At 27.1% G+C, this 13,401-nt stretch overlaps 1 protein-coding gene across 1 annotated transcript in view; it reads right to left on the bottom strand.

Moving 5' to 3' along the window:
* LOC117171756 overlaps positions 1-13,401 on the bottom strand; it is a 78,025-nt gene that overhangs the window by 12,714 nt on the left and 51,910 nt on the right. Inside the window, exon 2 of the mRNA XM_033359359.1 lies at positions 2,266-2,488. Within this exon, the coding sequence (XP_033215250.1) occupies positions 2,266-2,484 (219 nt within the window). The 5' untranslated portion in view covers positions 2,485-2,488. The remainder of the gene's footprint in view (positions 1-2,265; positions 2,489-13,401) is intronic.

The raw sequence follows: 13,401 nt of genomic DNA, 5'->3' as shown, positions 1-13,401 counted from the left end.
AATTTCTTTTTAATTGTTTCTCAATTCAAAATTCCATTTACGAGAGCATGTTTTGTAATATTTTAACAATACTATGCTAATTTTCAAATCAAATTTTTCATCTAGAAATGTTTTGTTTCAATTATTTTTATTTTAAATGTAAGCAATGATTCAGAAAATTTGAAACATTAAGGAAATGTTTCTTGGATAAAAATATTTGACTATTCTATTTCTTATATATAAATCAGATTTATTAAAAAATGTAATTAGGCTTATACCGGGCGTTTTATTATTTAGAAATTTTCAAATTTAGTAATATTTTAAAATGTCGTAAATCGTATTATTCGGGAATTTTTAAATTTGAAAATTTTATCTATTCAAAAATCTTTATTTTAAGTTTAAAATAATAATAAATATAAAAAAATTTGTTCATGAAATTTTGGTGTGAAAATGTGCTGAATTGAAACATGCAACGTTTTTTTTGGAAAATATTATTACGTTCGGAAAAAATATAGGTAGATATTTTGTTGCTCGTTCGAGAAGCTAGTATTTTCAAATTGATTTCTTGATACGATTTTTATACAATTTTGTTATTTTAAATTTAACCAATAATCTAGAAATATTTAAGCGGTAAACAAATTATTTATTGGGAATAATTCGAGCCAATTTAAATAATTGGGAATAGAAGTATTTTAATTTAAAAGTTTTTAGATACTTGTTCGATTTAGATGAAGCCTTCGAAAATATTTCTTAATTTTTTAAAGAACCTTAAATAAATAGACCCATAAAAATAGTTATTTGAAATTTTGATTTTGCATTTAAAATTATCATATGTCTCTCAGTTGAAACTCTAACTTTTTACACGAAAAGTTCAACTATTTTATTGAAAATTGAACTTTTTTAGATTATGTTAACTTTTTAAAATTAAAGTTTAGTTGAAGATTAAACTACTTTGTTAAAGACGTTCTTTTTTCAGTTGAAAACTCACTTTCTTTCATGGGAATTTAATTATTCCAGTGTTGTTTGAAAAATTATATTTTTTATTAGAAAATTCAACTATTTGGTTCAAAATTAAACTATTGGGTTGATAATTCCGTTTTTTGTGTGTTGAATTGTCCTCTATTATATTCTTTTCATTAAGAATTTATATTTTTTGGTTGAAAATTGAATTCTTTGTTGAAGCTTTTATTTAAAATACGTAAACTCATTACTTTTTTTCGTTAATTTTTTTTAGAATCTTAGCGAAAGTATATTATTTTGTATTACAAATTATTTTTTACCTAAATTTAAATTAAACACTCAATTTAAATAAAATACTTAAATTAAATTTAAGTAGTTGAATTTAAATTAAATGATGAATACATGATACATGAAGTCTTGCTTATGTCAAGGCGTACTTATTTCAAGGCTTACATATTTCAAGTCTCCCATGCTGGGATATTTCAAATTGCGCAGTTGCATCACATCTCACCATTGCCCCTGAACGATTTTGCTTTCGTCAGTGGCTGGCCAATTAAAAAGAGTCCCAAAGCCCTCGTCGGTTTGAATTGACTGGTTTAGCAGGACGTTATGGGAATGCATACGAACTTTTCGAAAAAATATTCTAAACCTAAAAATAATTCATACGTGTACGAATATTAATATTTGTGAAGTGCAAAATGTATTTTTGTAGCCATGTACCATTCTGTTGTCGATTGACGACCTTTTAGTGTCAAGAAATAAAAAAAGTACCCAGAATTTGAGGTTACGGTATCAGATGGATTTGATCAGACTTCGGTACTCTAACCTAAAATTTCAGATGGTTCATTGTACATTGCTATTCAGACATTTATACCTTAAATTTAAGTTTAGAATATTTTTTCTGAATAGGTGTATGTAGTCCTAAGTTTCCTGATGTATACACATACCCTAGAATGATCGTTGCGTGATGCTACACTATTCAATGGTCCAAAAAAATATTTAATTAATTTTGTGTTTCTATTATATTAATTTTGAGTCGGCAAATTGTATTATTTCAAGGAAATCTTATATTTGTCACGCTTGAAAACACAGAAATGGATGCTGCGCAAATGCAAGGACGCACACGTGCTTGCAGCGCGCGCATCGATACAAGGGAGTGAAAGCCAATAAACGTCGCTTGACAAAATCACCCCATGACTCGTGGTAGAGGTGGGGACCCCTTCAGCCTTGAAATACCAAAAGCTTACGTTTCGCGACCTTTGAAATAGGTAAGAGTTCACTGTTATAAAATAAAATTTTGTATGTTTTTTTTTATTAAAAAATTACCGGTTGTTGTTGTCTATAAACGGGGGCAGGGGCAGGAGTTGGTGTGACAGCATTGTCTTCATAGCTGTTGTCACGATATCCTGAAGAAGATGATAATCCTTGAGAATATAAAGGACCAAGACTTTTTCCTGGATAAGCCACAGATCTTGTTTCCAAATTATCGTAAGAATTTTGAGCGGTCGCGGCTGCGACACAAAGTATTAGACACACCCGATGCATTTTTCTGTAACAAAAAAAATTATATATAGATATCATCAGAAATTTTTTTTCGTGACATTTTTTTTGTGAACATAGATAATTTTTTTATGGGATATTCTAATGTTTCACATGGGACATTTAAATTTTAGAGGGACTGTAGAAAATTTAATGGATTTCCCTGCTTATTTCTTGGGATAAATTCCACAATTTAGGTTGAAAATACGTTTCCTTGAGCAATTGAGAAATCTTCACCACAAAATTGTACAAAATTCTGAAGAATTAGGAAATATGAACCAAAGGTTAGGGGAGTGACAATTTAGGGAATTTTACAAATTCATATTGCGATTTTTTCAAAAACGATGGAAAATTTATGCTTAAGGGCATGTGGCACAGCCAAATACCTATATTACCGACCTCACTTTATCAGTCAATTGAATAATTTTTTGAACCTAAGAACTTTTTTTGTAAATAAAATATCGAGCTGAAACTTTGGAAAATGTATTAGAGTGCAATAAAGTACGTTTAGGTACTGTATTTTGGTAGGAACTTCACTGAAAATTGTTTCATCTTTTTTCTGAACCTCGACATTTTTTGAACGTTCGAACTTTTTTTATACATAAAATATTGTTCTCAAACTTTGAAAAAAGCAAGAGCCGATAGAAAAAGACGTTTAAGTACAAAGCTTAATAATAAAAGATGTAAAAAAATATGTTTCAACTATTAATTCCATCGGCACCAGCCGGTAACGTTGTACACGAAAATACGAACCCTGGCGGCCACTAGACGAGGCTCTAGAAGGTTCGTATTTTCGTGTACAACGTTACCGGCTGATGTCGGTGGAATTGATAGTCGAAATATTTTTTTTTATATTTTATTATTAAGCTTTGTATTTAAACACAGTTTTCTTTCGGCTCTTGCATTTTTCAAAGTTTGAGACTGATATTTTATGTATAAAAAAAGTTCGAACGTTTAAAAAATGTCGAGGTTCAGAAAGAAGATGAAATAAATTCAGTGAAGTTTCTACCAAAGTGCAGTACCTAAACGTACTTTATTGTACTCTAATACATTTTCCAAAGTTTCAGCTCGATATTTTATTTACAAAAAAAGTTCCTAGGTTCAAAAAAACATTCAGTGAACGGATAAAGTGAGGTCGGTAATAAAGGCATTTAGCTGTGTCACATGCCCTTAGTTTAGAGAAAATTTCTCAATAGTCGGAACCTTAAGTAAACCATGAAGAAATTTTCCAATACTAGAATTTAGGACATTTCTCACATTCTCGTGGCGATTTTTCCTAAAAAGTTGCATAATTTTCAGATAAATTTGAGCAAATTTTCTAAAAGTTAGGGACTTAAGTAAACCCCATAATGAGATTTTCCAAAATTCAGGGCCTCATAACTCATTTGAAGTAGGGATTTCAAAAAAATTTGCAAAAGTTAAGGCCATAAGTATACCCCATAATGCGGCGAATCTGGCCAATTCTGGTTAAAATTCTTTCAAAAATGGATTTTTTAAAGAAAAATGAAGAAATATTCCCCTACAGCTAATTAATTATTTTCCGACAAAATTTTTCAATTTTCCTATACGTTTGAGGACAATTTCCGAAAGTTGAGGTCTTCTAAGAAACCGTCATATAACGTGAGGAATTTTTACAAATTTGCTGAATTTTTCCATAAATTTGAATAATCAGGAAATGTTCCCATAAATTTCGGGAATGAGTGATTTCCATAAAATTCAGGAATTTTGTCACATTCACATTGCGATATTTCGCAAAGGTTAGATAATTATCTCATAAATTTTTAGAAATTTAGGGAAATTTGTCCAATTTCGGTGAAGTTTTCTAAAACTTGCAAAAATTTCGAAAAAAATGGGGAAATATTCCCCAAATTTTAAGGCATCAAGTGCTTTCCATAAATTTTAAGGAGTTTCTTAAATTCATACGCGGTTTTTCGAAAAAAATGGACAATTTTTTATATATATTAATGAGATTTTCCACAATTTGGGCCTTACGAGTTAAACCCATACAATGTGGAGAATTTGTTCCATTTTTATGAATTTTACTAAAATTAGAAGAATTAGGAAATATCCCCCGAATCTTAGGGTAACAAGTGATTTCTCTCAATTTTAGGGAATTTTTTATGTTTATATTGCCATTTTTTGAAAAATTTTTGGTAATTCATTGATGAATTTAGGGAAACTTTCAAAACTTAGGGCCTTATATAAGCTCCATGTAACGCGAGAATATTCCAAATTTTGCTAATTTTTTCAAACATTTTAATAATTTCGTAAAATTGAGAAAGTATTTGATAAAAAGGCAGGAGAATAACTAATTTTAAAATTATTAAAAATGTTCACTAATCTCTTTTCATTATAACAAATTTTTATTAAAAACTTCAACTTCAAAAAATAAAAATTCCATATAGAAAATTGATAAAAATTGATAAAATTACCGACAATTTAAAATTTCCAAATTACCAAATACATAAATAATAAAATTTCGGATAGTTTTTTATGATCAAATAAAAGTAATTTATTTATTATTTATAATTTAATCATTTTTTATTGTTTATATTAGAAATTTGTCTAATTTGGAGATCTTTGACTGTTGGAATTTTTCTAATTTCGGAAATTTTATATTTTAAATATTTTCATTTTTTTTTAATTTCCCAGTGTGAAGAATTATATTTTTCGAGATTTTCTAGTCATCCCATAAAAATTCAAGATAATGTCTGGAAGATTTTAATATAATTTTTATTTGAAAAGATTTTAAAAAATGTTAACATTCGAGCAAGTTTATAATATATTTAAGAACTTAAGGAGTTTCAAAAAGATTATAAATATTTTATAACTTAAAAATATTTACAAAACTTTCTCAAATATTTGTAGATTACCTCCAAACTTCTAGAATACCTTCTGGAAAGCTTCAAGAATGTTTTTGAATTTTCTCAGATAATTAAGAAAATTATATTTATATAAATTAAAAAATCTTTATAAATGAATATTTATTCAAAAATTATATTTTAAATTAAAAAATATCATAACCAAACCAGGCATGCTAGTAAATAAGAAAAATTAAATCAAAAATACTACGAGAATAATATGAATAATGAAGAATCTTACAGAAGAATTTAATAACGCACATAAATCTTATAATTTTTTTATTTACAGTCGTTTCAAGCTACTAGTATTAAATCACAATCTGCAAAGTCTAAATTGTAATCGCAAACATATTTTTTTATGAATGACGACATTCACCCATACTGTACTTTCTCAATTAAAATTGGTAGGTAAAAGAAACGAAATTTTTTTAAATAAACAAACATTTATTCAAGGAATCTCGTTCACGCGAATTCATGATTTCACATTTTTTTTATCCTTAATTAATTCTTTAGCTAATGGCTTATCTTCAAAATCGGAAGGTAATAGGCTATCATACGAAATTTGATCTTCGCCGTCATTTATCATCAATGGACGATTAATTCCATTATAGTTAAGAGAATCAAGGCGATGACTATTATAATATCTTGGATGATGAGAACCATTTCCGTCGTCTGGATTTTTTTGTAGTGGACTGCATTCTGTAAGAATGTCAAAATCTCAAAATAGAAAAAATATTGTTTGTAATGAAAGAAGGAAAGAAGAAAAATAAAAAGAAAGAAAGAAAAGAAATAGGAGCAAGGTAAGAGAAAAAAATTTAAGAAAAATCAAGAAAAGTAAGAAAACAGAAATAATAAAAGAAAAAAGAAACAAAATTTAGGAGAGGAACAAAATTATACTGATTTCTCTTATATAAGCAGATTTTAAGAAAAATGTCCAAAATAACTTCGAACAAAGATTGGTTCACAAAAATGATAGAAAACGGATATTTTCATTAATAAATAGTCTAAGAGCCAGCGACACTGGACCTTGCGTCATCGTGCGCAAGGTCCAGTGTCGCTGTTTCTCCTACTAAAAAAAATATCTATAATCTATCAAGAAATAATAGAAAATTTTTATTTTCTTCACTTTGAACTCTTTCTTAAAACCTGGAGAAATTAAAGAAAAATTGAAAATACAGAAGAAAGTATTAATTAAATTATAAAAAGATATTTTCGAAAAAATTGTAGTTTATGCGTCAATGATTAAAAATAAAATGAACTAATTTTGGCGAAATTTTCCTTTCAGACTGCAATTAACTTCAAATTCAAATATTTTGTTAGCTGTATTTGGACAGTATAAAACATCATTTTTATTTATATTGTGAGAACTAAAAGTATAAAATTGCACAATATTGAATGTAAGAATTTACATTGTACTTACGTATGGAATTAAGAAATACCAAAAAAGTCAATAATAAAGTACCAATAAAAATCTTCATTGTCTAAGGTGAAAAAATATCAGTTTGTAAATGTTGTAAATGTCTGAACAATTCTAAAAGACCGCTGACTCTCAGTAATTTTTATAGCGTTTGGTTAAAAGGCGGAGTGAGAAAGTGAGGTCATTCTTTTAAACAATTAATTTAATGTGTTTATCATTTTCAGGTGTTTAAATATTTGTATTTCCATTCCATGTCATAATTACTTCTTGGACTCTTCTTTATTTGACGTCAAAGACTAAAAAATTATCTCAGCACATAGATATTGCGCAATTATGACGATTTCAGTTTAAATAAATTAAAATAAAGTGAAAAACAAATTAAAATTCCTTCTTCCAGATAATCAACTTTCCATAATATGAAATTCAAGTGTTTGAGACTGAAAGAGTATTCAATTTAAGGAAGCCTTTAAATATTTGCTGTGAAAGAAAAAAACCAATTTTAATGAACCAACTATAATTGTAAGGTCCTTATATAAAGGATTTTTTAACCGATTATAGTAAGCTGTAATTCTACGAAATGTTTAAAACGATAAAAAAACCCATTGGGCCCCTTTTAAAAAAATACGACTTAAATATATAGGAAATTCGTATTATCATCGGGATGGTAAAATAACCGATCAGGTCAGAAAAAATATTCCTTTCTTTTGCTTCGATGGGAATCGAACTCAGGTCTTTAGATTACCGGTCGAGCACTCTATCCACTAAGCTACTAGAGAAATCGAATAAAGATTTTTTTTTCACTGACATGACATGTAGCAAGTTTTTTTCAGAGTGATAGATATAAGATAAAGGAAATCTATATTATCATCGGGATGTTAAAATGACCGATCAGATGAAATATTTATCACAATGCGTGGAAATAGATATCTAAAATTTACCAATTAAATTTTATCTGTCAAAAAATCTCTCCACTGCGCTCCGCTGGGAATCGAACTCAGGTCTTCCGATTGCCAGCTGGGTGCTCTACCCACTAAGCTACCCACGATCTCTCAAGTAGCTTAGTGGGTAGAGCACCCAAACGGCAATTGGAAGACCTGGGTTCGATTCCCAGTGGAGCGAAGTAAGTGTTATTTTTCAACGGATAAAATTTGCATTTATGTCTTGTTAATATTATAAATTACACATAATGGAAACTCGCATGTTTATAGATAGCAATAATGTTCCAGAAATGGACAATTAATTGCAAAAAATAGTTTTTAATGTTATTATATTTTACTATTTTACTAATTACTTTTTTCAGTTTCAAACATTTTTGAAAATAAAAATATAATTTCTTCAAAAGGAAACATATGAAATGTATTGTTTATCTTCTTGAAAATCTGCAGGATTGAAATATACTGTAATCAGTTGAATAATTACATATTTAAGAAAGTTTAAATTCAATTTAAGAATGATTTTAATTTTTAAATACTTTGAACCTAAAATTCGAGTTTATTAAAAAGGGCCTTAGTGAGTGAAATGATTTATTGTTCCAATTAAAATTTTCTTCATTCCGAAATTTTGTTTGGTTAAATTAAAAAAAAAAATTAGTCAACAAAATTTTCCCTTTAATTTTAAATAAACATTTTCTGAGTGCTATTTTGCGATTTGTGTTACAGTTAAAATTCTATTTTGCAATTCAGATATTCTATAATTTAATTTTCGGTCACAGAGAATAGTTTTTGAAAAAATAGTAATTCCCATTTCATGTTCAATAAATTCGCTCACGAAATCGGGTTAATGATGCAAAAGTAGGCATAACTCTCTCCGAGCCTCAGCGCACGAGTTCACGAAAGTGTGGAATACATGAAAGCATCTTGCTCATCTGGCCGTGACCTAGAACTTGTGTGAGTAAAATTAATTCTTAAATGTAGTCGCATGTACGAGGATATTTTAGATTTTTTTCAATAAATTATAATGAATCTACCTGTTATAACCGAATGAGAGAGAGAGAGAGAGAGAGAGAGAGAGAGAAAGAAAGAGTTAATGATTTTCAATTTTTGGAAGATGTTATCACGAATTAAAGTTAAGTTTTTTATTTAATAAAAACTTCGATCTTAAGCTGATTCATAATTAAAGGAAAAACAATTTTTGAAGAAAAAGAAAAAAATCTGCCTCCGCCCGGATTTGAACCGGCAACGCCGCTATACATGTGTAGATCGTTGACCAAGAGAGCGAGTGAGAGAGAGAGGGGGTAGCAACATTCTGATAAATGACTCTCTTCTTGCTAAAAAATTTTTTTATTTAACAAAATAGCTTCTTTTATGTTATACAATTAAAAAACCTATCCATTGACCTCATTATTTTTGATGAAATTACTCACATGCTCGATAATTACAACTCTTAATGAGCAATATTTTCACTTTCGATTAGCACTCTCGATTTTAATACGGTATTACTATAAGGATAAAGCAAATCAAGGCTCTTATTAATATTTAGAAAAAATTTAATTTATTCCACCACTTTAATTAATTACCCATAAAAGGCAGGGCGGCAGCACATCTTCACTTTCAAAATTCCGTGACTTTTTCCTGATTTTTCAATGAAAAATTTTTCATTTTTTCTGATTATTAATGTTCACGGACCAGAATTTTAATCTTGTAAAATGTTTAACTTTTAATTTTTCATAAACGGAAGGCGAGAATTCTTATTGAAATTTTTAATTTATAACCAAGTAATTAATTTTTTTTCAAGAAGGCTGGTTTATTTTAAATTTTTTACAAAACAATTCCATTTTTAATAAACTGGTTAACTTTTTAGTTAAATACTAGAATTTTCTACCAATAAATATGGAATTTCGACAAACAGATAAGATCTCAAGAAAAAATATCATTGTTAATATTAAAAAAAAAAATTTTACAAAAATTTCAATTCTTAACCAAATAGTTGGACTTTAATACAATCAAAATTTCAACAAGAAACACAAATAAACAAACGAGATTAATTTTTGTAACCGAATTGACGAATTTAAAAAAAAAAATTCTAAGCCAGAAATGGAAAAAAGTTGATCTAAATTGTTCAAACTTTAAGCCAAAATAGAACTTTTTTATAAAATAGTAGAATTATCAATAAAAAAATATAAATTTGTAACAAAGAAGTTAATTTTCAACCACACAGTTGCATTTTTTACAAATAAAATTAATTTTATTCAACAAAAGATAGATTTTTAACTAAAAAAAATCATTTTAAAACAAAAAGGAAAAAAAGTTCCATTTTCATTTCAAAAAATTAAGTTAATTAAAACAAACTATTTTTTAATAAAATAGTTACATTTCAAGCAAAGAGATTAACCTTAAAAAAGAATTTTTTTCACAAAGTGGTTTAAAACTTATTTTTCAACAAAGTAGTTAAACTTTCAAATAACAAGATGTATTTTTAACTAAAAAGTTAAATTTGTAACTAAAAAAGACGAATTTTCTATAAACAGATATTAATTTTTAAGCCAAAGATAAATTAAAAAGAATTGTACAATAATGGAATTTTCAATAAAAAAATAGGAATTTGCAAAAAGAAGTTTATTTTTAACAACACAGTTGCGTTTTTTTATGCTACAAATATATATTTTTAACTAAAAAAGACCATCTTACAACAAAAAGTAAAAAAGTTCCATTTTCATTTTAAAAAATTCGTTTAAACAAAAACAACTATTTTTTAATAAAATAGTTCATTTTCAAAGAAAGAGATGAACCTTCTAAAAAAGATGTGTAACAAAGTGGTTTACATTTTACTTAAGTAGTTTAGTTTTTAATAAGAAAAAATAAAAATTTAACTAAAAATGGGATAGTGAAATTTTCAGGCAAAAAAATTAATTTAAAATCAAGAAAGCTTATTTCTGGAGAAACTAGTTAAATTTTTTAATAAAATTGTTGAATTTGCCACCCAATGATTAAATTTTAAATAAAAAATATCAAAATTCAGTTAAAAAGTGAACTTAATACTCATTGTTGACGAGCAAGCGAAAAAAAATTTGGTAAATTTATAATTTCAGTAGGACTTGAACCTAGGTCTAGAGATTGCCGGAATAGTGCTTAGTGGGTAATGAATCTGGATTAGGAAAATATTTTTTTTATAATTATTTTATTTGACAGATTGTCGTTTGAACCGAAAAGTTTTTTACCTTAAAAATTGATTTTCTTCTTTTTAACTACTAGAGCCTGAGAGTATAAGAAATAAAAAATTAATAAGTCCGATTTTTTAAATACTAATTAAAGGTAATTGTTTGACATTTAGTTTGAATTCTGACAGAGCTGTTAAAATAAAATATGAATGGAGCCAGAGTGTGACCTTTTACTTTGCAAACTCGAGAATTCGTTCGGCATTTGAAAGTAATTTCAGGAAATTAAATTCAATATTCAACATAAGAAATGTTACAATCCTGTTCCACAAATATAATCTGGTGATAATCTAGTTTTCGACTTTTTGTATGCATTTCTAGGCTCGTAAACGACTTCCGTCATATCTGTTGAAGATATATTAGTTAAAAAAATTAATTATTAGCAAAAAAAAAACAAACAAATTTTTCGCAAAATAATTAAGCCATCATTCACAAACATTAATTTTGACCAAAATTATGAGCCCTCAACCGAAATAGATGGTTTTTTAACCACATACTTCAACTTTAACCAAGAATTAAAAAAATGAATTCTCAAAGAAAAATATGATAAATTATATTTTAATTAAAAATAATTAGATTTTTATCAGAAGAGATGAATTCTTAACGAAAGCATTGAATTTACAACCAAGAAAAATTTAATTTAAAAAAAACTCGATTAAAATATTATTTTTTTTTAAATAAGGCGAATTTTCAACAAAAAAAGTTAAATCTTCAACACAAGAATATGAAGATCTAACCAAATGGTTCAATTTTTAATTAAATTTCTGAATTCTTTACCAAAATGGTTAAATTTTGAACAATAAGACGAATATTTCACAAAAAAGGTAAGTTTTCTTGTGATAAGGATTACCTTTTAACGAATATTTCTATTTTCTACAAAAAAAAAAAAAGAAAATTTGCATTAACATAGTTTAATCTTTAAAAAAAGAAAAATGAATTTTTGATAAAGCACATTAGTACGACTTTGAGAAAAATAACTAAATTCTTGAATAATAATGATAAATTCCTAATCAGGAATAAAACAGTTGAATTTTTAGTACAAAATATTAATTTTCAAACATAAAAGAATGAATTAAAAATAATTCAACAAAATAGTTAGTAGAAATGAATTTTCGAACGAAATGATGGATCTTTAATAAAAAATGGATTTTGAATAAATTAGTTGTAACTTTCAACCAAGTAGTAGAATTTTCAACAAAAACAGATTAATTCTTGATAAAAATTTAATAGTTGAGATTTTTACCAACAAATATTTTATTTTCAAATGAAAGACAGTTACATAATAAGATGAATTTCAAATGAAGCTATGCATTTTTATCTAAAATGATGAATCTTTAGCCAAGAAAATAAATATTTGAGAAATTAGTCCAACTTTCAGCCAAATATAAATTTATAATTAATTTGACTCTATAAATTTAAATTTGACGGAAAATAATAGTTTAGAGATAGAAAATGATTATCTTGATAAATGCAGGATACGATGAGATTGGGAATAGGAGATTGAAAAAGATAGACGAAAATTTAGATTGACAAAGAAAAATTGCAACATTTTGACGTGGATAGATAAAGCCTACAATAAGATAGACAAGAGAGGATTTAAAAGATGTACGAGAATTCATATTAACGAATATAGAGAAAGATTAGGTATGAGATAGAGAAAAATAAATTGAAAAAGATACGCGTGAACTTGGATTGAAAGAGAGATCAAAGAAAATAGAGGTTTATAGGTGCATGAAACGATGTGGTCGAGAAAGAGAGATTTAAAAGGATTGTTTAGTATTAGGATTAAATGAGTAGTAGAAAAAACATTGACGCAGTTAGATAAAGTATAGTATGAAATAGAGAAAAGATGATTAAAATAGAGAAGAGATTATTAAAATAAATAGACGTTAATTTACATTTCAATATATGTAGAAGATAATAAGCGTTGATATATGTATAATGCGATGAGATAGGGAAGTGTAAATAAAAAAATATAGACGAGAATTTAGATTGACACAGAGATAGGAAAAAATTAAAGTGGAGAGGGAAAGGATAGAATGAAATAGATAAGAGGATATTGCAAAAGAATAAACCTGAATATGGATTTGACAAAGAGATAGAAAACGATTGACGTGGAGAGACAAAGAAAAGAATGAGATACAGAAGAAAGTATTGAGGAAGATAAATGTGAATTTAGATTGACAAAGGGATAGAAAAAGTTTGATATAAGTAGATAAAGGATAGAATGAGATAAAGAAAAGGGAATTGAATCTGATAGGCGTGAATTTAGGTTAAAAAGGAGAAAGAATTAAATGGACCTTCCTGGATCTATAATACAATGATTTAGGAAAGACCAGATTGAAAAAATATGCCTGAATTAAAATTGACAAAATGATAGAATAAGACAAATTTTTATAGATTAGATAGGGAAGAGGAGATTGAGAATGATAGACAAGAATTTAGATTGACATAGGGAAGGAAAAAGACTGACGTGGATAGACAAAGGATTT

The sequence above is a fragment of the Belonocnema kinseyi genome, chromosome 4, assembly GCF_010883055.1.
Source record: "Belonocnema kinseyi isolate 2016_QV_RU_SX_M_011 chromosome 4, B_treatae_v1, whole genome shotgun sequence".
NCBI lineage: Eukaryota > Metazoa > Arthropoda > Insecta > Hymenoptera > Cynipidae > Belonocnema > Belonocnema kinseyi.
The sequence above is the reverse complement of the archived record's forward strand: the minus strand, read 5'-3'. Positions and strand labels throughout refer to the sequence as shown.